General features: G+C 37.6%; 1 protein-coding gene across 19 annotated transcripts in view; it reads right to left on the bottom strand.

Moving 5' to 3' along the window:
* Positions 1–27,365, bottom strand: part of LOC107565789 (actin-binding LIM protein 1-like) — an 85,780-nt gene that overhangs the window by 44,948 nt on the left and 13,467 nt on the right. For 17 of the 19 annotated variants that reach the window (XM_016251070.1, XM_016251078.1, XM_016251132.1 and 14 more), the window contains exons 1-2: positions 23,083–23,450; positions 6,241–6,375 (exon numbers count right to left, since the gene is read on the bottom strand). In XM_016251070.1, the coding sequence (XP_016106556.1) occupies positions 6,241–6,375; positions 23,083–23,329 (382 nt within the window). In that variant the 5' untranslated portion in view covers positions 23,330–23,450. Of the gene's footprint in view, positions 1–6,240; positions 6,376–18,030; positions 18,407–23,082; positions 23,451–27,365 lie in introns of those variants that run through there. The other 2 variants (XM_016251165.1, XM_016251172.1) reach the window with 2 other exon arrangements.

The following is a 27,365-nucleotide window of genomic DNA, read 5'->3' as shown; positions in this document are numbered from 1 at the left end:
TGCTAATTTTTTTTAATTTGCAAGTGAATCTATTATGCTAAATCAATCATTCACAAACAGAGCAGTCTTTTTTGTAGACTTTAGTTCATGGACATTCTTAGGATGACCTCTGGTTGGACTCATCACTGATTCCTGTCCCAGCTGCATGCGTGAAGCCACAGTATTACAGCCTTTGGTCTGACATTACAGGGCTAGTTTCAGACACACATCACTGCATAACAGTTTGTATTTTGTATCCGAGGCAACTTGCTGACTTAATGCTGGGTTTTAAAGAGAGCAGTAAATTGTTTGTTGCTTTCATGATGGCTTACTGTGTTATGCGTTATAATGGCTTTTATGAGTTTCCCCTTCGGAGACTGACAGAGAAAGACTGGGTGAGAAATATGTGGCGTGTGAGTGTGTGTATGGATGCATAAAGTAGAGAGGTTGTTTTACAACTGACAACTGTTTGGTTAATGGGAGAAGGAACGGAAGGAGTGTGTGTGTGTGTGTGTGTGTGTGTGTGTGTGTGTGTGTGTGTGTGTGAGTCTATGTGTGTACAACACAGTGTCTGGCTGGTTGGTAATGTGTGTCTCTGACAGTGACAAGTGCCAGAAAAATCCTCTCCACTATTTTAGTAAGGACTGCCTGAACTTCTCTGGCTCCACGTTTTCTAAATGAGAATCTCATTAGGACTTACCACACACACACACATACACACAAAATAGATATCTAAATATATACCTTACTCTTCAAAATGCGGATGACCTGACCTCGACAGGTAGAAACCAAACTTCCTCTTCCTGTTGCTTAAACATACTCTGTTAAAACTCTTAAAGCAATAATCCAGATTAAATGCAAGTTAATGGGTTAGTTCACCCAAAAATGAAAATTAGCCTGTGTTTTACTCACCCTCAAGCCATCCTAACTGTATATGACTTTCTTCTTTCAGACGAATCCAATTGGAGTTATATAAAAAATTGTCCTGGCTCTTCTAAGCTCTATCATTGTAGTGGGTGGGTGTTTCTGTTTAACAGTCTAAAACGCATTAAATAAAGTGCGATCATCCATAATAAAGCGTGCCTCATACGGCCCCAGGGCATGAATAAAGGCCTCCTGTAGCGAATCCATGGTTTTTGTAAGAAAAATATACATATTTCAAATGAAATAAACACTTTTCTCTCACTTCTGCTGACTGTCGTACGCGGAAGCTTTCCTGCGGATGCGGAAGGAGCAGAAGCAGTCGACTGTGGCATAATAAAAGCTCCGCTGCTTTCGAGCCATGTGTCACGCTCGTTCATCGACCTCGTTTCGCTTCAATGGCTTTCAGCCTCACCCTGCTTCATTCTACTACATTATTAAATCATTAGTTCATCCATGAACATGATTTCTGCCCGAGTCCCGTCGGATTGCATCGGCTGTGGGGATGAAGACGACAACTCCCATGATTCCACACTCAGTCACGGCATGTCTCTTTGTTTATTTTGAATACGCGCCCTCTAGCAGCGAAAATTACATATTGTGCCTTTAAGCAGATGTAATTTTTTGTTCAGATCAAAATGTTATGACATTGTATGTTACAATTGTAAACTTAAATTGTGAACCTTTAAAGCAGGGTCTAAAAATAGACGTTTTTTTTTTATAAAATAAAGGTTATACATATTATACATTTAACTAAAGAATCCTGAAAGCACTTTAATTTCCCCCCTTTACATACTGCACAAAAAGTGGTTCAATAATATTGAATGTTACAGGGACTAATTATTGCAAATGCAGATCCCACTGTGTTCTGGTTAAATAATTTTTATTTATTTAGGCCTATTGATTTTTTGCTAAGGTTCGCATATGGTGGTGTGTTTTTAATGACAGCTTTCCTAAAAATATATCCTATTCCTAAAATAAGGAATATCCCAATATATCGCCTTGCTTACAGTATCGCAACATATCATATTGCAACCCCTATATCGTGATACGTATTGTATTGCCAGATTCTTGCCAATACACAGCCCTAAATAATACGCAGCAAATTTTGAGTTTATTGAGGCAAAAGTCATAGTTAATGGTTGGTTAATAGTGAGAATACGGTATAGTAGAGTACAGAATAGTGTATATACAGTATAATTTGTTCAGTAAATTGCTGTACAATCAAAGTCTTTTTGAAGTAAGATTATTGATGCTCATGAACTTTTAAGCCTTGGTGAACATAAGACACTTCTTTCAAAAACATAAAAAGAATCTTACTGACCCCAAACATTTGAAACATAGTGTAACTTGCATAGATGTGTGGATTCACTTAAAGGGATCGTTCACCCAAAAATGAAAATTCTGCCATCATCAACCTCAATTTGTTCCAAACCTATAGTAGTTTCTTTCTTCTGTTGAACATAAAATAAGGTATTTTGAAGAATGTGGGTAACCTAACATTTGCTGGTCCCCATTGACTTTCATAGTGCGGAAAAACTGTTTGGTTACCAACATTCTCCAAATATCTTTTCTCATGTTCAGCAAAGGAAAGAAATTCACACAGATATGAAACAATTTGAGGGTGAGTAAATGATGGCAGAAATGTCCTTTTCTGGTGAAGAATCCCATAAATATTATAAATACTATAAAAAATACTATTGGAAATAGTATGATGTTTGTATAATCACTCTTAGACTCCCATTGTAATTGTTTTCCATTCTTTTTACAAACTGGGTGATGAATCAAAACTATTTCCTTTAGTATTAGACTTTAAATTATATTTACCCCAGAACATTTCTTGAACTGCAGACATAGAATTAGTGATTCATTTTCCTCCTATTCAATAGGAAAAATTTCTCTGTGTAAGTCATATGATCTGGTTCTCACACAGAAAAATAACCAATCATAAACCGAAAACAATAAAACAGCAGTAACTTTATCAAAGCAACATCCTCCTATAAATTAAATGCTCAAATACTTGTGAAACGAATCTGTTGCTTTGAGGTCAAGGCATCATCTTCTTGGCTGTGAGAATGACATCCTGAAATTACATGTTCAGGCACGCAACCCTTGACCCTGAGGGACATCTGCCACTCCTCATTAATGCAAACCCACAGCTGCGGAGTGACTGGCACACACACACGCACACATGTTCACAGACAGACAGACTGGCAGTCTCTGTAGAGGTGTGTGCGGGCCCCTCCTCTGCCGTCTTATCCTCCCAATGGGGATCAGCAGCGCTATTTCCAGCATTGCAGCGCTTTAACAGCTCCCGGAGACTATACCCAAAATAGCACACACAGGCTCACTACTGACACAGTATTCACACACAGAGCGAGAGAAGGAGAGGGAGGGAAAATGTGCAGAAGACAGGGTGAGACATGGACAGGAATATCAAGTGATCACCATAGAGAAGTGGGGAGCAGAGCTGTTGACTGCACATGCTCACTCTAGCGGTCTAAGTGAGCCTGCTTAAAGTGAACAAATGAAACTAATAGAGCAGAGCAAGGCTCATTGGCTTACAACAGAGCTGTAGAGCACTGCATCTTCTCTTGCCAGAGTTCAGGTATTGGCAGGTCACCCCAGCAGAAGTACTCCTGCCAGATATCCACAGAGAAAGTAACATCAGACCTTATGCAACAGCCTAAATCCTGATTTCTAGGAATGGAGTTGACTGACTAGAAATACGGGAGATCCATTAGATTATGGATTCCTTGTAAGTGGACTTCAAGTCACTGGCCTGCTTAACCTGAGCCCTTGTGCTGTCCACTTCTATGTTTAAGAAATTTGTGGCTAGTAATAGTCTTACTCATTCTAGATTTGGCGATCTAGGAAAGACGGGGATTAATATACGTTAATATCCATGCAGGACAACTGGACAATGACACTTTGAGTATTTATAATGGTACTGAATGGTTTCAATATTCATATGGCACTCACATGGTCAAGTAAAGTGGGATCCAAATGTCTGATGCCATACTGATTTAATAAAACTTTTCTGATATTTTCCATGAAAAAGTACTTATCATAACAATTTGAATTGAACAATCAACAAAACCTTCAGAACATATTTGGCTTGTGTGTAGTTTTGTATTATATGCATAAAAATCCATGTATGTCACTGTTACATGTATGCTGCATAACAAAATTGATGTGCACATTTAACATTGAGTAAAAAGTTGAATATAATAAATAGGTCACACTTGTCCAATTCTCTCCATTAACAAACCATTAACTACGACTTTTGCCTCAATAAACTCCTAATTTGCTGCTTATTAATAGTTAGCAAGGTAGTTGTCAAGTTTAGGTATTGGGTAGGATTAGGGATGTAAAATATGGTCATGCAGAATATGTGCTTTATAAGTACTAATAAACAGACAATATGTTAGGCATGCTAATAAGCAACTAGTTAATAGTGAGAATTGGTCCATATACTAAAGTGTTATCAATAAATAATATTTAATAATAAAATTTGACCCCTGAGGGGCATAATAATTTGAGTGAAAAGTTAAACTGAACAACCAACAAGAATTGAAGCACTTGAGCTGCATGAATGTTCTCCGGCATGATTTCAGAATGATCCAATGAGCATCTTGAGTTTGAAAACAAGAACATCTGACCGTCTGTACAGAGTCACATTACCAATTTCACTAATTTGATTATTTGATTAGTGATCTAGAAAGAGTGCAGAATCTAAAGTATTTATTATTCATTTTATGTCAGTATTTTTTTATATTTATTCAATTTCAAAAATGCCAAACTTTTCTATTGATGAAACATTGTCTTAAATAGATTTGAATCACAGATTTTCAATCTCTTTTTTAAACTTTATACTCCAACTCTACTGGTACAAGTGAACAATCATGTGACAGATGCTGGTGTGAACGAGTTCTGGTAATTTTGGTCTTTTTTAATTTTTCATTCACTCTGTGCTTATGAAGTAAATCTTGTGATGTTTCCTAGTCTCGCACACAAAATGCATACAAATCTGAATAGTGATTTAAAAAATGCAGTGTTTAGTACTTACTGTCCGCACTGCCATTTTGTGACCGAGAAAATCTTGTCTGTTTGTTCAGACAGTATCATCAATATCCAGAATTGGCTTTTTTTATGCACTGATTTAAAACTAAAAAGCTAAACGAAAGGAAGAAAGAAGGAAAGCTCATATAGTCAGTCATCTCAGTGATGACAGTGCACTCTCATTTATAACCTTGTTTCAGGTAACTAATGCGGCATCAGCGATTAGTGACTAATGCGGAGCTATTTAGTGACTAATGCGGAGCTACATGTGGAGTGAATTGCTCAGGTGAGATTAAAGAAAACCCAGAATGACCTCAGCTTCTGAGAGCTTATGGATGCAGTGACATTTATTGTCAAGACCCCTCATACAACGTTTTTACAGCCAGACGCAAACACCTGATATTATGCTTGCCATGGCAATGACATTCAAACGGCTGAAGACACCGTTATCTATCAACAGGTCCTCAATGTTTCACATATTGAAGTGCTGCACATTATTCAAGAGCGCAGAAACGGACTGTTTTTCTTCTTTGATAGCACGTAAACAAAGGCACATTGAGCCATTGAGCTCTCGTTGAGGCTTCCAGAAGGAAATGAGTTGTCTGCTCTTTGTGACTGGCAACATGCCACCACATAAACCTTATATTCTCTTATACAACCTGAGGTTCAATCCATATGGAGCGCAAAGAATGAAAATCAGCTTTTAGAGAGACAGCCAAAAACTCTTCAACTAAATAAAGAAGGTCAAAACTTCATGTACAACCACAACAGACCTAAACAAAAACGTGTGATGGCAAACTCAATCTACTTCCTGCCTGTATCATTTCAAGAAGGACTCACCAAGCAAATTCAGTCCTGTTTTTCTGCCAAATGATGTCGGTAAAACAGGTATGAACACAGAAGACCACAGAAGTCTGGACAAAGAGTGACTGGCCCATTTTATTAAATTATTGTGGTTGTGCAGAGGGGGCGTGATACAGCTTTGGACTAACTTTGGTTTCATTCATCAGGTAATGAAGTTCTGGGTTCCTCTCTACTCAACCCCACAAGCCATCTGCTTTATCAGAGCCAGCTTTGTTCATCAATCCTTTGGTCACATTTTTGACTTGGATGAAGACTAAATGTAATTAAACTATTTCCTCAATAACAAACAGGCTAAAGTGGAATTTGGGTCTACTATATTAATCCATCATTCTTGACCTAAGAAATGAGCTTTCAGGTGTTTTCACAAATAGATTAAGACGTTCTAACAGCCACTGTGTAGTAAATCGATCTTACCTTTGCATGTGAAGCATTTTATATGGAAGTGCTTGGATTGCACCCGGAGAACCTCTCCTTTGCATGGCTCCCCACACTTATAGCACTGGATAACCAGTTTTCCTGGTGGATGGTGTGGTTCTTGAGGATGGGCCACTGTCAAAGAACACAGAGACATGGATTAGCAAAGACTTCCATTTTGGAAGTAGACTACACTGTTACACAGATAAGGAAGATACAATTATATCATTAATTAGATTCAAACCCACAACAATATATTTAACAGCTGACATTAACAAGTGTATAAACAATTGGTCTGTAGCTAACTTAAAGATAATAAATCTACTACAACATATACTGTATAGCTGTACTACATAATTAGAATAACTAGTAATTTTATCATGACATTGAAATTGCAGGCCAGTTATGGTTTCTGACCACATTCAATAAATGTGTAAAAGCTAATGTTGACAAAATTCTGTCTCACACAGATCATGGTAACTCTTTACAATGATGTCCCATTTGGTTATGTTAGATAATCCATTAACTAACATTAGCAATCAGCAATACATTTGTGGCAGTGCTATTTGATCTTAATTAATAAAAAGACATCTGTTCATTTTTAGCTCAGGTCCATTAAATAATGTTAAAAGATACCACTTTTGATTTGAACTAATGCATTAGTAAATATTGAAATGAACACTAAATGCTTTAATAATTAAATAAATAAATAAAATTAATGTTAAATTAATTTCTCAGAATATCTTTTTGTGTGTGTGTGTTTCACAGAAGGACAAAACTGAGGGTGAGAAAATGAAGACAGGATTTTCTTTTTAACAATTTGAGAATCACTAAGAGTAGACCTATTATAATTTAACCATTAGTTAAAATGCAAGTTTTTAAATGGTTTGTAATGTCCAACTACTTTTTGGCAAGGCAAATGGCACGGTTATATAAAACTGAAACTTAATTGTTTTTATAATTGGCTGCACTGTTCCTGCATTTAAGCACTGTTGCTATTTCCATAGCAATAAATATGCATGTAGATGCAAAACTAATAAACACAAGCCTGAACCTCAACTAGCCTTCATTACATAATGCTTGTAAATGGCTAGAAAGTGTTTCAATGGGCCAATGTCCGCACTTTGGGTGCTATCACACAGTGTGTGGGTGTAAGAGGAGTGTTAGTAGGTAAGGTTGTTTTTTGGAGTGATCAGCAGGACAAGCTGACTGCCACGCAGTGGTTATCACAGCCACACGGAGAGGTACTCACACTCGCTGACACAAGTCATATTGTTTACATATCTGTACTGCTCTTCACAAGTGTCATTTAGAGTCGGTACAGTTGCATAACGAAGGTCATGAGTCATTTGTGCTTTGCCGTTTACTAACTTCTGGCATGTTAGCCTGTGGACACAACAGCATAAAGAATAATTCACCCAAAATAATTGGGCGCACTATTTCTTAAAAACATAAACACCACTGTAAACAGACATTAAATCTCAAGAACACTCTTCAGTTGTTTATAATCTTGATAATTACATGCCCTGAAGGAGAGCAGACGCTCCACAGACAGAAATAATGGATGAGCTGTGTGCTGAGGCTCACAATACTTCAATCATTTTCTCTCGGTATCAGTGTTTGCGTGCTGCGTTTCACTTAAGGCTTTACTATGCCAGATTTGTTCAAGATCAGGCCAAGACAGTGTCCACTCAAAGCTGCTGTTCTAAACCTGGCGGCACTCAAAAGCTAAAGTTAATTCGAACGAAAAGAGCTCTGAACCTTTCAGAGTGGCTTCTCATTAGCGTGACTAGGAATCTTTCCTCTTACTCTCACTATCCTTCCTCCTTTTGACATTTACTGCTACTCTTGAAATCACAGGAACCTGTACTCTCCGTCTCTCTCACTCCAGAATGACACTTCTTCACTTTATATCTCCTGTTCTACTGGAGATTTAATGCATGCCTCTCTAATCTAATAGTTGGCCACTTGAAAGGCTTGTGCAAGATTAACATAAAGAATCTCCCTCCCACCATCACTCGCTGCTCCTTATCAGGCCATGTGCTTAATATTGCCACCCAAAAGAGTCTCCACTATGTAATCTGCTATGGGGGCCTGTTCAAATACTGCATGTCTCCTAATCATATATTGCATGGCATTTCTTTTCCTGTCACTTATGCCTCATGACTTTAATTAAACTCCTATTAAATTAATTGAAAACCTGTTTTCAATAGCTAATACTAAATTTTTTACATTTATACATATACTTTTTTTAAATGATTATATTAATGATTTTTTTAAGAATAAGTACACATTTTTTTTTAAATGTCAAACGATTTAAGCCTTGTGAACCTTAAGGCTCCCAGCTCATTTTAAATTCGACATAACAGAAAAATTACTCAGTTCAGTGAGGGCATCAGTTATGATCTATTCACTGAGTAAGTCTGATTCAAACCATTAAATTATGAGGAAACTTGCATTAACAAGAATTAACTGATATTAGTCAACTGATCATGAATTGGACATCAAGGCTTGTGCAATGTTCATGTGTGCACAAGAAACACCGCCACGCAATCTAAAGCCATGGTCACGCTAGAATTTGAGTGCGTAAAATTTCTACAGACAATATGAAGTCACACACTGTGATGTCTTTTTAAAAAAAAAACATAGTTCCACATAAAATGCATCCAGAATGTAAACATATGCAATCTACTCCCCATTACTGCAATGCTGTAATCCTGCAGCCCTAAAGTTTGTGTACTTTTAATTCAGATAAAGTTCATGCTGTGACGTATCAGTCTTCTGTTGGTCATGCATCATCATGTGACACAAATGTAAAGGTTCATTAGACTTGAACTCTGAATGCAGCATAATTCACATGAGCTTGCGTTTTCTGTCTCCCACATTTGCATGCATATGAATGAGAGTCGATGGAACTAAAAGTGTAGTTTGACTGGCCCATAAATCACTAGCATACTTGCGTTAAAAACAATCAGAGTCACTTGATCAAGGCTAGCACGGTTGGTCATTGCGCAATAAATTATAGAAGCCCGTTTCTACCACGGAATTAAAAAAAAAGGTAACTGCAACTTTTTACCTCACGATTCAAACTTTTTCCCCTCACAAATCAGAATTTTTTTCTTGCAATTTCAAGTTTATATCTCTGAATTCTCACTACTTTTTTCAGAATTCTGAGTTTACATCTCGCAATTCTAATTTTTTGCAGAATTTTGAGTTTACATCTTGCAATACATTTTTTCCCCGCAGAATTCAGAATTTAAATCTCACAATTCTATTTTTCCTTCGAAAATAAGCTTTCATGAAAACACACCACCACACTCGAACAATGCAAATTATGAAAGTACATTTGAATTTTTAATGCACATAAAAACTGCCCTCATTTTAATCGCAGTATGGAAGCTCTTATATGCAGTATAAAGTAAAGAAATAGACAGCGTCAATTATTTTTTCTCTGCTGAAGTTGTCATGGATGACAGGAACTTTCCCTTTGTCTGGACGAGGTGGTGAGCGAGCCACTAATCAGTAATGATAAGATTCTGGCAGGGTTTTGTGCTCAAGAATGCTCCTACCAGTCCTTGAAACTGAAGCACAGGATTTTGTCTCAAACTAGCCCCCTCAGCCCGAGACAGCTGTTGCTATAGCAACCAGCTCTACCAGGACGGCAACAGCATGATACCGGGAGCTCGTACGGTGGAACCCCAGAGTGAAGCTGCAATGTCGACAGACAACGGCAAGCTCCGAATGAACTGTTTCGTGTTTTTCAATCACACAGATGGGCTAAACTAGGAGAGTTTCCTGACATATGCTGTAACTAATACAACAGCTCACACTGTAGCTATATTAGGCAGACACACAAAAGGCAGATTTGGACACTGCTACATTATGTATCTCTGCATTCAGCCAAAGGCAGAGTATGCTACCTCTACTCTGTCACGCTCAACGCAGATGTGAGGGAATGTGGGCAGGTGGTGAAGAACAGCACAGCTAAACACTGAGGCTTCCGGAAACACAAACACTATGAGCCTCATTCATGAAACATGTGCAAGACATATTTATATGAAAATAATGGTTTTATGAACAATACACAGAAATGTGATTGCCTAGTTTTTCATGGATAAGATCTGCAGTTTAATTTAAGAACATGGTAAATGGTATGAACAAAATCTTATATCACCCTCATGGCATGCTACATGAAAAGGAAAAATAATATTAATTTTGAGATTTGTTAAAGATTACATTTAACCATTATTATTAAATTAATAGTGTTTTTTAAAGATTGACCACAAAAGTAATCTGAATGTAAAAATAGGCAATTAGCATGCACAAATAAATTTCCAATAAAAAATAAAATAATTAAAAGTGTGATATTGTAATGTGGTGTTTTGTTTCATGTTCATGTTTTCCATGTCTTTTATTTTGTAATTGTTTCATGGTCCCTGTTTGTGTCATGCTTCCCTTGCCCTCATGTATTCATGCCATTGGTTCCCCTGTTCATTGTGTCATGTTCTGATTGGTTGTCTTAGTCATGTGTCTTGTTTCCCATTGGTTTGTTCTTGTCATGTGACCCTCTTGTTTCCTATAAGTAGCTTCATGTTCCCATTGTGCCCTCGTCGTGTATTGAATGTATTTAACCCGCTGTTGGTGAGTCTAGTCTGTTTATGTCAAGTCTGCTCATGCTATGTCTGTTCAAGTCAAGTCTGTGTTTCTTGTTTGGATATCACTTGTAAATAAACTGCACTTGGGTTCTCACTACGCTCGCCTTCAGTGGATGATTCGTTACAGAATACACAACCACTAAAATGAACCCAGCAGATCGCCTAGTTTGCCTCCGTCAAGGTAATCGCTCCTTAGAGGATTATGTTCAGGACTTTTGTGGACTCTATCACCAAGTGGATTTTAATGAAACGTTCCTAAAAGACATTTTCCGCTATGGTTTAAGTAAGGACATGCCACAGTTAATGCCACGCAATACCCCACACTGGTCATTGGAACAATACATTGACTTTGCCCTCCGTTTGGCTGGCTCTCCATTTACTGTGGGGATAGTTGATGAGGAATCCTGCTATCCTCCAGTATCCGCCACACCAAAATGTTTTCACATTACATCTGGGATTATTCAAGTCACGTCAGTCTACAGAACCTGCTCACGTCACGTACGTCACGTCTGCCAAGCCACAGCCTGCTCAAGTCACGCCTGCCAAGTCACAGCCTGCACACGTCATGTCTGCTACGCCAAAGCCTGCTCACGTCATGCCTGCTACTCCAGGACCTGCTCCCATCATGCCAGTTTAGTTAAAGTGTACTCCTATCATGTCTGCTAATTCAAAGCCTGATCAAATCATGTCTGCCAAGCCAGAGTCTGATAACATCATGTCTGCTACCCCAGGGCCTGCTCACGTCACGTCTGCCAAGCCAGAGCTTGCTCACATCATGCCGGCCACGGCTGAGTCCCCGGCCAAGATGGCCGCCATGGCTGAGTCCCCGGCCAAGATGGCCACCATGCCTGAGCCTCTCCACGTTACGACTATCTCCAAGATTTCCCCTAAGGATTTTTTTTGGGGGGGGGCTATAGTATGCAAGCTTGTGTCATGCTTCCCTTGCCCTCATGTATTCATGCCATTGGTTCCCCTGTTCATTATGTCATGTTCTGATTGGTTGTCTAGGTCATGTGTCTTGTTTCCCATTGGTTTGTTCTTGTCATGTGACCCTCTTGTTTCCTATAAGTAGCTTCATGTTCCCATTGTGCCCTCGTCGTGTATTGAAGTTGTAACCTGCTGTTGGTGAGTCTTGTCTGTTCATGCCAAGTCTGTTCATGCCTAGTCAAGTCTGTGTCTCGGATTATTGTTTGGATGTTTGGATCACTCTGTAAATAAACTGCACTTGGGTTCTCACTATGCTCGCCTTCAGTGGATGATTCGTTACAGATATGTTATTACTATGTTATTTATTGCTGTGATGGCAAAGCTTAATTTTCAGCATCATTACTCCAGTCTTCAGTGTCACTTGATGCCTCTCCACGTTACGACTATCTCCAAGATTTCCCCTAAGGATTTTTTTTGGGGGGGGGCTATAGTATGCAAGCTTGTGTCATGCTTCCCTTGCCCTCATGTATTCATGCCATTGGTTCCCCTGTTCATCGTGTCATGTTCTGATTGGTTGTCTTAGTCATGTGTCTTGTTTCCCATTGGTTTGTTCTTGTCATGTGACCCTCTTGTTTCCTATAAGTAGCTTCATGTTCCCATTGTGCCCTCGTCGTGTATTGAAGTTGTAACCTGCTGTTGGTGAGTCTTGTCTGTTCATGCCAAGTCTGTTCATGCCTAGTCAAGTCTGTGTCTCGGATTATTGTTTGGATGTTTGGATCACTCTGTAAATAAACTGCACTTGGGTTCTCACTATGCTCGCCTTCAGTGGATGATTCGTTACAGATATGTTATTACTATGTTATTTATTGCTGTGATGGCAAAGCTTAATTTTCAGCATCATTACTCCAGTCTTCAGTGTCACTTGATCCTTCAGAAATCATTCTAATATGCTGATTTGGCACTCAAGAAATATTACATATTATTATATTGAAAACAGTTATGATGTATTTTTTATGTTTCATGATAAGTATAAGTTCAAGAACATAAGTTCTAAAGAACAGCATTTATTAAAAGTAGACATTTTTCTACCAATATAAAACGTTTGATCAATTTAATGTGTCCTTGCTGGATAAAAGTAATTTTTTTTTCTTTTTTTTTCAATCATACTAACCCTAAACTTTTGACTGGTAGTGTATATTCAATAAACAACTTCAGAATATGTAACACTTGAGTTTAAAAACACTCAAAACTGTAAAACTAGTATAAAACCTGGTACTAAATCTAAATTCTGATCCACGGAGCATAAACTGAATTCTATATTAATACAGTTATAGTACAAATACATCTGCCACAGTATAACAAAATCTCACATGGTATATTCTGTCATAGCACCCAGCTAGCTCTACCGCTGCGCAAAAACAAATGAAAATGCTGACCCGTGGTGATTTAATGGATGATATCTGTCCATTAACACACACAGATACACATGAACACATTTAAAAAGCTTATGATGGTGTTAAGTAGAGTTTAACACTAAATTATTGCAGGCTGTGTAACTGGAGAGGGTTATTCAATCCTGAGGCAAAAGTGTCTTCTCAGAATGAGTGTGTGTTTGTGTGAACAGTGAGTCAATGTTTTACTCCTCACCACTGCCTCCAGCAGCCATTTTCAAACTACACATACAATACATTCCTCCTCAGCTTAGACCATGAAGGTCTAAACATCTTTTTGTCTGAGAGACTGTTTCACCTCTGCTAGTTTTAGTAGAGTTTAACCTTACAACAACCCCCGTACTAATCTCAGAATTAGCTCACCTCTCAACTCAACACTTGACCCCTACTAACCTTTTGCACTCTGGCCAAGAACAAACGGCCGGTCAATCCACACGTGTCAGGGCTGGATGCTAAAGAGAGCTTGTTTTAGACACAGACGTGGACCGATTGCTGTCTTTTGCCCACAGGTAATACGTTCAGGGTGAAATATTAATTTCTCATAATCATTTTGTATTGGATTGATATTATATTTGTATTGTGATGAGCATCTGGCTCCCCTCCAGTCGACATCACGCCAGCCCTCACATTGCTGGCCCATGTCCAGACTCACAAACAGTGTCTGTGGCCAAGAGGAGGAGCGAGAAAACGGAACAGTGTTGGCAGCACCTGATATATATATCGTCTCTCTTGACCGCTTCCATAAATTCAGTTGACATATTTGTCTTCACTGTTACTTTTTATCAATGTAATGCATCCTAGCTGAATAAAAGCTTTAATTTCTTTAAAAAAATACCTCAAACTTTTGAAAGAGTGCATGTCTTAGAAGGTGTTTCTTGCTATTCATGAAAAATAGATGCAACTTCAAGGTAGAACATGATTACACATACTGATTGTATCATAGACTATATACACTATGTCAAAAACCAACTCTGTAAAAATAATTCTTAATAAAAGTGAAATAAATACAGCAGAACACTGCACCAGTGCTCTCTAGTGCAATATTATCAGTATAATTCATCATATTTTGGCTGTGGAAACCTTTCGCTGATGAAGATCGATATATAGCCTAACATAAAATCTCATAGTTTTAGTCAGCAATATGTCATATACTGGGGCTTTGGGATATTGTAGCGGGAATCAATCCCAGTAGATTGAATTTACATATTTTACCTGAAATAAACTCAGCAAAATGGAGTCTACTGTAGACTTATACATTTACTGTATATGTGATTCAATATCACTGAATTCGTAGATAGTGACATAGTCTTTTTATTGCTGATTTTATTCAAAAAACATGCTAAAATCTGACCCCATAAGACCATTTGCTGTCTGTCTGATTTAACTTGAGATAACTATTGGGTCTCAGGGTAAAGTATTATTATTATTAAAGCATTAAGTTAAATATCCTCTTTGGCATGCACACAAATACATAAAGCTTACTCACCAACCGAGCAAAGGACACATACCACTGTGATAAGCAAATGTGATAAGCATATCTGTACCACAGCCTATGAGGCGTCTGAGATCAGTGACTGATGTAACATTCCCTCAGGTGTAATAGTCAAGGGATAATGACATGGACACACATATGTCCACTTATTAGTCTCTGTATCTGACTTCTTGATATCTGCTTTGAATGTGGCTGACAGATTTCTATAATTCCCTTTAAAGAGTGCACAGTCATTCTGATCCTTCCCTGACATTAAAGGGCCAATAAAATACATATCAAGCCAGCTAAGAAAGTAATGTTGGGCCACACTAACACAAAAGGAAACAACTGGCGTTTTGGTCAGATGTTAGCTGTGCTATATTTTCTGTATTAATAGCATGATGAGGCTAAAATTTTAATCAGAGGGCTTTTACACGGAATATGTCTGCTGCATAACAAAGAAAATAAAGAAATTTCTTGGTGACTAAATTACATTTTTGTATGAGGAGGTAGATCACATTTACATCCATTTGGTAATTTATTGACATGTAATGACACTCAAACCACAAACTGTAGCTATAAACGGCTTAATCCTCTGAAATATTTACTCAATAAAAAGTGTTTGTTTGTCACTGCAGTTAACATACATCAAGCCCAAGTATATATTTTTTCAATCGATGAAAAATCAATTCTAGAATTTTATATTGCTTCTTAAAAGCCTGTTTTGTCAACGTTTAGGTTGATAAATAGGCTTAAAGAGTATTTCCAACATATTTCTGTTGAAATTAGTGTGCAATGTGGGCAAAAAAATAGGCTCAATAACACTGAAACTCTATGTAGCAGACAAACAGTTTATGCATACAATGTGAATACTAGGCCTATAACCCTTTCATATGGGTAGTGAAATAAATATGTGCAGTTAAAACAGTCCTTAGAGACAATGTCTTTGGCAAATTATTATTATTATAAAATATCCTGTCCTAAAATATAGGGCTACAAAACTGGTATTCTTCTGATACAGAACAATACATTTTTAGATCAGCAGTCTCATTTACAATCTTGTGAAGCTCTCTGTGACCATTTATGGAAAGGTTATCAGAGTTATGTGCCTTTGACGTGAGTCCAACGTGAGCATTCCCATTTAACCACTGATAGTACAGAGAGTATTCAAGCAAACGTTAAGTGGAGTTTGGATGTGTGTGTGAGTGTGTGTGAATGTGATTTCATTGCTAAGCTAGGCTCAGACACTACCCAGCTGCATGCATGGAGGAAATGGACAATCTGTAAATCTGGCACAGTGGGGAATGAGATTGCACTAATATATGGTTTATATTTATTATTATAGATTTTTAAACAATATATTTTAAATAATATGAATTTATCATTTAAAATATTATAGAAATGTCTATTATGCTTTTGTTTGTGTATTAGCGTGAGGCAGCTAGCCTGTATGTTAATGCACTGAATAAATGTTTAAAGAAATTCCATGCATGTATTAATGAACATATTATGTGCCATATACATAAAGCACTGACATACACGTGTTTGTGTGTAAATACAGGTGTGTGAGGTGGGTTTGCAGTGTGTGTTGTGCTGTGATTCACACGGGGTACGGCCTCAGCAACAGACCAGTCATCGCCCAGTTGCCATGGCTACAGCGATAGGCTAAATGCATTATTGAGTTCATTCTGTCTTAGTCTCGCTCTCTTCTCATGTCTCTTTCCCTCGCTCCCCCTCCCTCATCCTGCGCAGACCACTATTAGCTTTTACTAAAGCATGATCTACTTTTCAAAACACACGCACATCGCTCATACAAAACATCCTTCACCTCCGTCTCTGAGTCGTGACAAGGGCTTTCTTCGGGAAACAACCCTTTTTCCGGAGAAATCCCAAACAGGAACGCACTGTGCACTGCCTGCATTCAGTTAATAATTCAATAGCCTGCTAAATTCCTACATAGTGTTACACAACATCTCTTCTAGAAACTGTGCCATCAGAAGCTCCTTTTGTTGAATAACAGTCAGTTTTTTGTCCTATTTGGGGTGTTTTTCACTGTATTGTTTTAACCAGGCGGTGTGGTCCTGAGGCCTGAGTAAACATGATAATGAAGCGTTTAAGATTCACCAGATGTTCCTGCTATAATGCGGCTTCCCTCATCAAATAACATGAAACTTCTGAAGTTACTGCCACTTAATATTTGCAAAGAACTCCCAGCATAAAAGTCCTGCACAGACAGTTATGCACATTCACACACAACCAATAGACATAGCAATCACTGTATTATTTAGACTAGAATGTGTAAAATATGTACCAGACCACACAAACGGTGATATATAAACAGAAAAGTCTATAAAATGGTCTTCTGGATAATAATAAACACACATTATGTTTGTATAGCACAATGTGCAGCCCACATGCTGAGAAGCGATTTAGCGGTAAAGTAATCGTCTTTAAGACCAATCCAAGACAAACACACACACAGACTACAATTCATAATTAGCATTACATTAACTGCAAGCTTCAGAATCGCAAACAAATACAAAAACACAAGCTTTCTCATATTCACACCACTCTGTGGTCGACCAACATGAGCTTTTTAACGTCTAATGCCAACACAGGTATCTAGAGAGCAAGGTAGCTCATATCCAACATAATACCAATACAATGGTAGCAAACAATGCATTATGACTATTTCACACAATATATAGCCTACTAGAAATAGAAAATGCACACATTTTATTGTTTTACACTTAAAATACACAATATATACTCAAAATTAATTGTAAAATATATTTGATTTTTAAGTTTTACATTATAAAAAAGTGCACTATTACAGTTGTTTTACTATTACAAAATATACTCAAAATTATTTAAAACATGCACTATTTTACATTTCTTTGACACAAAATTTATGCTTAAAAATAATAATTAAAAAATGACAGCAGAAATGCACATTATCCATTGACAAAAGTGTCGGTAGATTTCCAAATGAACATTAGTGAAATATTACTTTCTGTTGAGAAATCTATCAAGCAGAGTTATCAACAATCTCAGAATAGCTTAATGATTACCAATTAATCGCCCTGTCCAATAAATCAGTTAATCACTAGTACCACTATGTTCCCTTCTGCAGTATCTCATTCATTTTTATACACCGCAATCCTTCTAAAGAAGCAAACTGTCCTTCCTACACACACGCAAATCTCTCACATGCTGGCCTGGTTTTCTCCCTCTGCATGAGCTCTCTCTTCTGGTCCCCACCCAGTGCTCTGAAATGCCATGCTACCTTTCTCCTTCACCATGACCATTGGCTCCTCAGTGTCTGCTGGGGCTCTGATGTGGAGGATCAGAGGGAGAGAGCTGCTTCCTCCTGCCTGCTTTCTTCCTTGGGTTCTCCTGCTTTATTCCCCCACTGAATCCAAACGTGAGGAGACGACGGAAGAGAGAGCGAGTGAGAGCAAGGCACCGGCAAGACGACAGCAGAGGAACGGATTGAAAGAGCTTGCACTCTCAAACTAAGCAGCCGCTCAGCAACTGCTAGCTTGGTCTTCGTTTCTCGAGCAGCCCCCCCTCTCCTCATACACACGCATACCGTGTGTGTGTGCTTGTGGACTCTGCCCTGGCTCTTCTGAAATAACCAGGTTGCAGCTGCCGTGTGTGACAAATGCAGATTCCATAGCCGTAATCCCTCCCAGTTCGAGACACCACCTTAAATTCTTCAAACAGAGATGGAGGGGACGGGCACATGTGACTCAGTTTAATATACTGCACATTTCTATTCTTTCCTATTCTCTCTCTCTCACACACATACATATTGTCTCCCTCCCATTGTTCATCACATGCTCTGATTAGCTGTGTTTATTTCAGTGAAGTGCTGACTGCTGCTTTTACAACTCAAACCTGTTTGATGCAGATGAATTAGCTGGAATATAACTCACTTTCATTGACCCACGTATACTGTATGTATAAGGTAAAACAGGAAAACTGTGATATGCTATTGCTGGCCTTTGAGGGATCAGCTAGTCTCTCTCCGGACTATCCACGCATCATGGCTGTAGATTATAGGATTACTAGGCCGACAATTGAATTGGGGAGCTTATTGAGAGGCGTTATTAATATTCACAACGGTGCAGTGGCGTCACTAGGGGTATAGCGTGTACTGAGAGAATGGGGCTGCTCTGACGAATTACCCAGAAGTCTTTGTACTTGCAGAAAAGAGGTGGTACGTGTATACACTTTTTTTAGCTCCGTATTTTGTGTGAGACTGAGACATACTGTTCTAAAGTTTGGGGTCAGTAAGATTTTTTTTATGTTTTTGAAAGTCTTATATGCTTGCCAATGCTGCATTTATTTGATCAAACTCAGTATAAACAGTAATGCTGTGAGATTATTAGTATGATTTATTAAACAACTGTTTTCTATTTTAATATACAGTACTTTAAAGGGGTCATAGCATGCTACATGCACTTTTACAAGTTGTTTGAACTGAAATGTGTGTTGGCAGTGTGTGTACATAACCACCCTATAATGATAAAAATCCACCCAGTGTTTTTTTTTTTAATCTACTAAAATATTTACCCCTTTCTCAAATTGAGCCGATCTCAGGTCTGTGTGATGTCACAAAAACAGGCCCCTCCCACCATAGTTTGATTGACAGTAGCGTTTCATCACAGACTGGACTGGTGTCTTACCTTAGACCCGCCCTGAGTGAGCTGTCATCAGTCCACCATTGTTTCACCACCGGAGCAGATGTAGACAAGAATGACTCCTAAGCGATTGAGGTGTTCTGTTGTTGGATGTAATAATGAACATAGCAGTCATCATTTACTCCCGGCATCTGAGCCGCTGAAGACGGAGTGGATTACGTTTGTTTTTGAAGGGAATGCGCCCCCGATCTACCTAAATGCGTCTATGTTCACGCGAATCATTCATGATCCAGCTTCACCTATACAGAAGAAGTGAGTATAAGTTTTTTTTAATGAATCTTTGCAAATCGCCTTTCCTAATAATGTGCTAATTAGCAAGTTTCACGATGAATGTGGCTAAAGTAAACAGTCTCTCAGAGAGCAGCTCGGAAGAGAGGGGTGGGGTCAGCAGAGCTCATTAACATTTAAAGGAAAATGCTACAAAATGGCTTGTTCTGAAAAGAGCTGTTTTGACAGGGTAAAAAAGGTGTTTTTTACACTACCATAGAGAAATTTTAACCAAACTATGTTACAGACTTTTCATTAAGACCCTGAAGAATCATATCAACTTGTGGAAAATGGGCATCCGATGACCCCTTTAAGATGTATTCTTGTGATGGCAAAGCTGAATTTTCAGCAGCTATTATGTCAGAATTCAGTGTCATGTGATTCTTCAGAAATCATTAAAATATGCTGATATTGCTGTTTAAGAAATATTTATTTTTATTATCAAAGTAAAAATGGTTGGGTTGCTAAATATTTTTTATGGAAACTGATACATTTTTTCAGGATTCTTTAAAAAGCACAAAGTTCAAAAGCACAGAATCTCTTTTAAACAGTTTATTGTGTCCTTGCTTAGCAAATGTATTTATTTATTCATTTATTTAAATGTATAGATGTTTCTTCAACTACAGGCACTTTTACATCAAAACCAAAAATCTTTTTGAGATGTAAAAGTCATATTAAAACACATTTGTTAAAATACTACTTTTGAAAATCTTGCTATATTCTATATAGATTTTATTTTATTCTGGTCCCAAATCAGACTTTTCTTTAAAAAAAAAAAACTTAATTAAAATGTTCTAATTATAATAATCTAAACTATCTGTTAAAATAAACTATGTAGAGTGTGGCTGTCCCTCAGCCATGATTTTCATCACAACCAACAATTTTGCCTCTAATAAAGTTTCAAAAGTTAGTGTACTTGTTTACTAAGGAGACAACTGTAAAGATCAGCTGAAATATGATGTTTACTGTGTGACGAAAACAATTACAAAGATTAACATCACTTGTAAATCAAAGTGAATTTAAAAAAGCCTTAATTTAGCCAAATTACACAAAAAATATACTGAAAATATTATTTAATTGTATGTATTCAGGAGATACAATGCTAGCTATGAACTTAGCTCGTGCACAAATCATTATACTCCATTATATCAAATGTAATTTCCACACAATACATAAATTGAGATGTGTTGGAAATTACATTTGTTGGTTAGGAAAATGATGGTTCAGATAAACATGCAATAACACTGTTAAAGGCAAACCAGCCAACAGGGCCAAAAGTGTCCATAGCCTAGGAAACAGCACATGGGTTGATATGGTTAAAGGAGATTAACGGAATTTTAAAGAAGGGAGGATGTGTGTGTGTGTGTGTGAGAGAGAGAGACAGAGGGTGTCAGCATGAGAAGGCCACAGACAGCAGGTGTTGGATAAATAGAGGAAAGTCTATTATATCATTAGAAAGAAGAAAACAGCTGAATATTTTGTCAACAAGCAAGAGCAAAGAGAAGGAACTGAGCCAAAGTAAAAAGAACACAGCTAGACCACTGTTATTACTCTCCATTTATATGTACAACACCACAAAATGCTACTACGACTACTTTATGAATGCTTTAATGCTTGTTTCAGAACTAACATGATTTTCTTATATCTCTGACATTCTAAAACACAAGACAGCGAATAGAAACGAATAATAGTTATTGAACTATATTGATGTTCTGAGGGGTTTTCATGTGTTTCTATGTGATTGCTAACATGTTCTAGGATGGTTGCTGGGATGTTTCAGTTGGTTCCTTACTGGCCAAAAAAAAGTGATTTTCATCTCAAGTGATTTTTCCCAACCATTTTGTCCAAAAAACACAAACCCACACCCTTACAATGTCTGGAGTACAGTACTGCTATGGAAAAGCAGCACATGTGGAACAGAGGAATATCACTATGACACCTTTTGGCTTCAGGGTATCTCTGACTTCCACTTCCTGAAGGGCTACACAGCGGGGATCCAGACTTGCCTTGGCTATAAATGATTGATTGGTTGAGTGGAGCCATAATTACTGTATGCACTGTATGTTTCCCTTCTATGAGCTGGCACTCTCTGAGCACAAGTGTCAAACATTAACAGTCAGGCTTACGCATCCATGCACGTCTACGCAGATGAGGAACCTCTTTCCAATCTCTCATTTCATCAGTTCTCAAAATATATATAAAATATACAGCAGATATTTCCATACATAAAGCAGCATAACATCCAGTAAGACCACACATGTCATCTGCATCTGGAAATCACTGAATTATGCAAGCTTACAATGAACATACTAATGAGAATGGATTTACATACGTTCTAGAAAATAACTGTTGCAAACACAAAAGCAAAGTGTAGTTTTAACAAAAGTATTGTGGATTAGATTACACACAAATAGAAATATGTGTAGCCTACTACTAAGACACATGTTATGTCCTAAGACTGTATAAATAAATGTGTCAGTATGTTACCCAAATCCGCTGAAAACTACAGTACATTATGAAACTTTTACAATACCAGTATATGGCATTTTACGGGGTATAAGGATGAGTGATTGTAAAAAAAGAGACCTCTGCAGACTAATGGGAAGATTTGTCAGGAATGTGTCCACATTTCAGCCATAATCCTGCCAGCGGGATAGTGCTATGATCCAGCTCAGACTTTAGATTAGCCTCACATCCCACTGCCTTATAAACACAAATACCAGCATCTCTGTTTATCTCCTCAATTATTTTGTAATACGTTACATTTTTGGCTCGGTGCTGTCCCAAATTGTTGTGCCCCTCTATCACTTGGTCACTATGACTCGTAACTGCTGCTCTGCTAAAATCTAAAATATCCCTTCAATAAAAATGTTTTTGGCTCATTTGAGAAATTACTCAAATATTTTAACTAATTTCACTGGGGGAAAAAATGTAAAGAATTTCATAATTTTTTCTAAATATCTAAACATTTTTTAAAACAAATAATTTTACTAAAAATAAAATGTACATACTAAAATTAATGTGTACTAATTACAAAATAATTAAATTAAATAAGAAAATAAAATAAAGTAAAATATTACAAAGTATTTTAGTTTATGCCTAAGAAACAGTGGGGTTAACAAGAAAAACCTTAATACAATTATTTTTCTGTAGTATTGCTCGCTTAAAAATACTATTATAAAAAGTTATTACTACTTAAATTATTTTTTATTTTATTTTAGCTTCAACAATTTTTCTCATTAAAAAAAAAATTCTATAAAACTGTACAATAACACAGGCAGTCACATAATGGAATTATTTTCTATGATAGCAAATAAGTGTCTAGCATGAGTCTAGCATCTCTCCTACTCTCTATACTCCCTTACCGGGTCCCATGTCAGGAGGTGCCATTTTCTCCAGGATGACATACTCATTAGGGTTCAGGAAAGGCAGCTGCTCCATCATGGACTGTTTGGGAATGAGGTAGAGCACCTCAGCCACGTTCCCATCTTCGATAATGGACATTCTCCGAACTGAGTTCTTGCGCTTCACCCGGTCCAGCACCACAGAGTCGTCGCTGTGGCTGGAGCCGCACAGTTTGCCAAAGCTGTTAAGTTTGGGTAAGTTGGGCATGGCGAGACCCTCTAACCACTAGAGGAGATACCATACAAGACAAACATAAAAATCACCCGGTCACACAAAAGTGAGTTGTGTTACAGCTCAACCTCAGGTACTAGATTAAACGTCCATATCGCAGGGGTTTATTTGTGTTGTTGGTGAAGCAGCGCTGAGCCCCTGCTGTGAGCTCCTTCCTGGTTTACTTAAGCAGATTACGGTCCGATGTATTTTTAGTGACTATCTTCAGTGGAATGGAAAAAGAGCACCTGCATGGCACAGTCATGGATGTCATGACTTTATGATCTGATACAATCCGGATGAAAGTTGCAATATCAAAAACAGATGCATCCTGGCCTAATGCTCTGTGATTGGATGCATCTTCTAGAAGATTATAAAGTTTTACATTGAATGGTATTGCAGCTGAATTTAAATATTGCAGTTTAAATTGTATTTAAATCAAATCATGTAATCTTGTAATACAACACAAGGCATCAATGTCCTTGTAATGGACATACTAGGAAATAAAACATATACAATAATGCATCGGCTTGATTAAATTGAAATTTCTGATTAAAATAAAGATCCTCTCTAACCAAAAGCGCTTCTATCTGAGTTTGTAAACCCACGCCAAACAAGCATCCGCATTTAAACTGGCACGTCACCAAAGCTGCTCTAGGGGACCTTGTCTGTGGTACTTTTAGAATCATAAACCCTGATTCCGTGTCCCATACGTACCGAGACGCTAATATCACTCACATACACGTTTATGTGTACAGCAATTACTTTGCAAGGACATAAAAGGGTATTTCCACAGTCACTATCAGAGATTTGATAGCTGTTATATAAAAATGTCAATTTTCATTGAGCAGAAAATGTGCGATACTTGTTTGTTCGATACACTAATTTTATGACAATAAAACAGCAATGCACTGTCATTCATATTAAGAGTCATTCATATTCACACGAACAGCGACTGTTTTTTCAAGCACATGATTATGTTTATGTCAAAGACACAAAATTGATCATAGAAGTACTACACTAAAAGTTTAACAGTCATATGCGGACAGTGTCACAGTGCACTATTCCTGTATCCAAATAGGTTATTTTTTGGATAATAAAAAAAGAAAGCTGACACACCACATGGAGAGACAGTTCACCCCAAAATTAATATTATGTCATCATTTACTCACTCTCAAGTTGTTCCAAACTTTCTTAACACAAAAGAAGGTTTTGGAAGAACTGTTTTTATTCATACAATGAAAGTAATGGGGTCCAAAACAACACTGGACCCCAATGACTTTTACAGAGCTCCTAATGAGACATGGTGATGAAATATGAGATGGGAGGAAAAAATCTATTTAAAAACTTTTGCATTCGCTTGTAGATTATTATCTTGAAGGGCACTTGAAGAAACAGTTGTTTGGTCCCCTACACCCTTCAACTCTTCGAAGCTCTCACTCCGGAGGGTAAACCCTTTGAAGGGATTAGGGCATAGGGACGAGCCCTTCCAAATGGAACGCATGGTTTGTCTTGCTGTGGAGGTGAGTGGTGATGAACAAAAGACCACCTGTGCTATCTGTGCCTCGAAAGTTAATTTGTCTTGCTAACATCCATGACTCATGAGAGAGCTACCATGTAAATTAGCTAAAGTTAAGCTAAGGCAATAGGAAGTCTAGTAGGTTAGACCAGTGCGCGTTCTTTCACTGCATGATTCAGTTTATTAAAAGGCATTTAGTATGATCACAAATTTCAAGATATGGAGGCAGAAATGTATATATTTATAACAATGTTGACTGTTTTTGCTCTACAAACCCGATTCCAAAAAAGTTGGGACACTGTACAAATTGTGCATTCCTTTTTTACTCACAATTTGTACAGTGTCCCAACTTTTTTGGAATTGGGTTTGTATTTCGCCAACAAATATAATTCCAATTTGCATCTCTGAGCAACATGACGCCGTTTCGTTCCTGAATGAATCAACCGTTTAAATGATTCGGTTCATTCGCAATGACTCACTTATTAACAGTGACTTGCTGCCACCTACTGGCGGTTTTAATTTCACATTTAAAGTTTCTTTTCATTTTTAAAAAACATTTTATGTTTTAAATATCAAAACAGTATTAATGCATTTGTAGCAGGTTAAATACATTAATGTTCTGCATTAAACAGTGTGTAAATGCATCTAAATGCCACTTCAGATGCAGCTAATAAAGGTAAAAATGTCAAATTTAAATCAATTAAACTTATTGGAAACGATTCATTTCTATCTTTGCTGTTAACTGATTACTACACAGAATATGCAGAATATCAAAAACTTTAGGAGTCAGCTGTCCACGGTAGTCCTTAAGATATCAGCACAATAACACACTCAGCAAAATATCGTCTAATTATCATTATACCAGAAAATATTGAGATATATTTTTGTCAATATCGCACACCCTTCATATATTTAACGTTTAGAAAAAATGTAAATAAATATGAGAAGTGCCCTTTTTTCTACTTGAGCCCCTGCCCCTCAAAATGTCTGTGCACGTCCCTGCATGTAAGATATGCTGCTCCTGCATGAACAGGAATACGTAAATTCTGTAGCAGACCTAGACAGGTGGAACTGGGGGAGGTGGAGGGTTTTAAAAGAACTCTGACGGCACATTGCTGGACTAGCTTACAGTGAACACTGAACCAGAATATTTTAATGATGAGCAAGCAATCTCATTGGCTACAGATCCAGCAGAGGCCAATTAGCTCATGCAATGTATAATCGATGTGACTGATAGCAGATTGCATGTAAAGGACCTATCAGCCTGTGCCATCTAGTGTTTCATGACTGAACTAGATATATGATTCTCACACTAGGATGATTTCATAGCAGTTACATAAATCATCAATTTGGATGAAAAGTAACATTACTCTGACTGCTAATCGAAGACACAGAGGAAACACAACCAGACATCCTGAGTGTTATAATGTATTTGGTCTTCATGTGATACGTTCCTTCATTCCCATTTCTGTGACAGCTCATTTTTCACTTAGGGTTTTTCATCTAAATCTCCTCACCTGTGTGTGTCTTTGTGCATTAAGATAATGACTATGACATTACAGATGCATACAGCTCACCAGTGCCTTATATGATCCAGGTGGAGGTTATGTGTGCAAGGAGACAATATAATATAAAATGACTGTTAATGACAGAGTACAACAAAGTGCCCAGACCACCTATGTCTCCATCCAGAGGGGCTTATGGGGGAGTCACGTATGCATAATCACCACTTTAGCCTCAGGGAGATGACTATAGTCTACCTACTGTGGGACAAAAAGCATTTGTCTGCTGTGCTAGAGCACACTTACATAGACGCATGAGCACAGAAACGATCTGCAAAGTGTGTGTTGCAAAGTGCAGTGTGTAATTTCTTTGAGACTAGCAGCAATGAGCAATGATTATCTCACAGAAAGTTCTGGGGCAGATGTAGAAATGTCTAGACCCATCCACACACACACACACACACTCTTTTAATACTACAAGACACTATTAAGCTGCACATGGTCTATTTTAGGAAAGGATACTGTCATGATTTGAGTGATGGCTCAAAGCACATAGACAAAACAATTTAAAGCACTTAACTGAAATCTATTGTGAAGCCTATTTAAGAAAGTAGAACCCAAAATATTAGCAGTGTGCACCATTTAAACAAGCTAAATTAAATTTCCATCATTTGAGTATATGAATCCCTTCGTGTTACAAGAGGTCAAATGCTTGAAATGCCTCACATGACAGAGCAGAGAGGCCGTTTAAGTCCTGCTGACTCGCAGTGTTGTCATTCAGTCTCTGGCTGTGCTCAACAATACCACAGAGTATCCATTACCTCTGTCACACCCTTCACAGTCCACAATATGAAGGTTAAACCAATACACAGCGATGCGACAAATGTGGGCAAGAGGTGAAAAAATGAATGCTAAACTGTATTTATTTTCATCTTTATTTCCTTAATTCTTAATAGGCTTAAATCTTAATTCTTTATATATATATATTTATATATATATATATATATATATA

Source organism: Sinocyclocheilus grahami, unplaced genomic scaffold, assembly GCF_001515645.1.
Source record: "Sinocyclocheilus grahami isolate Dianchi unplaced genomic scaffold, SAMN03320097.WGS_v1.1 scaffold26.1, whole genome shotgun sequence".
In the NCBI taxonomy this organism is placed as follows: domain Eukaryota; kingdom Metazoa; phylum Chordata; class Actinopteri; order Cypriniformes; family Cyprinidae; genus Sinocyclocheilus; species Sinocyclocheilus grahami.
This window is presented reverse-complemented; position numbering and strand designations above follow the sequence as displayed.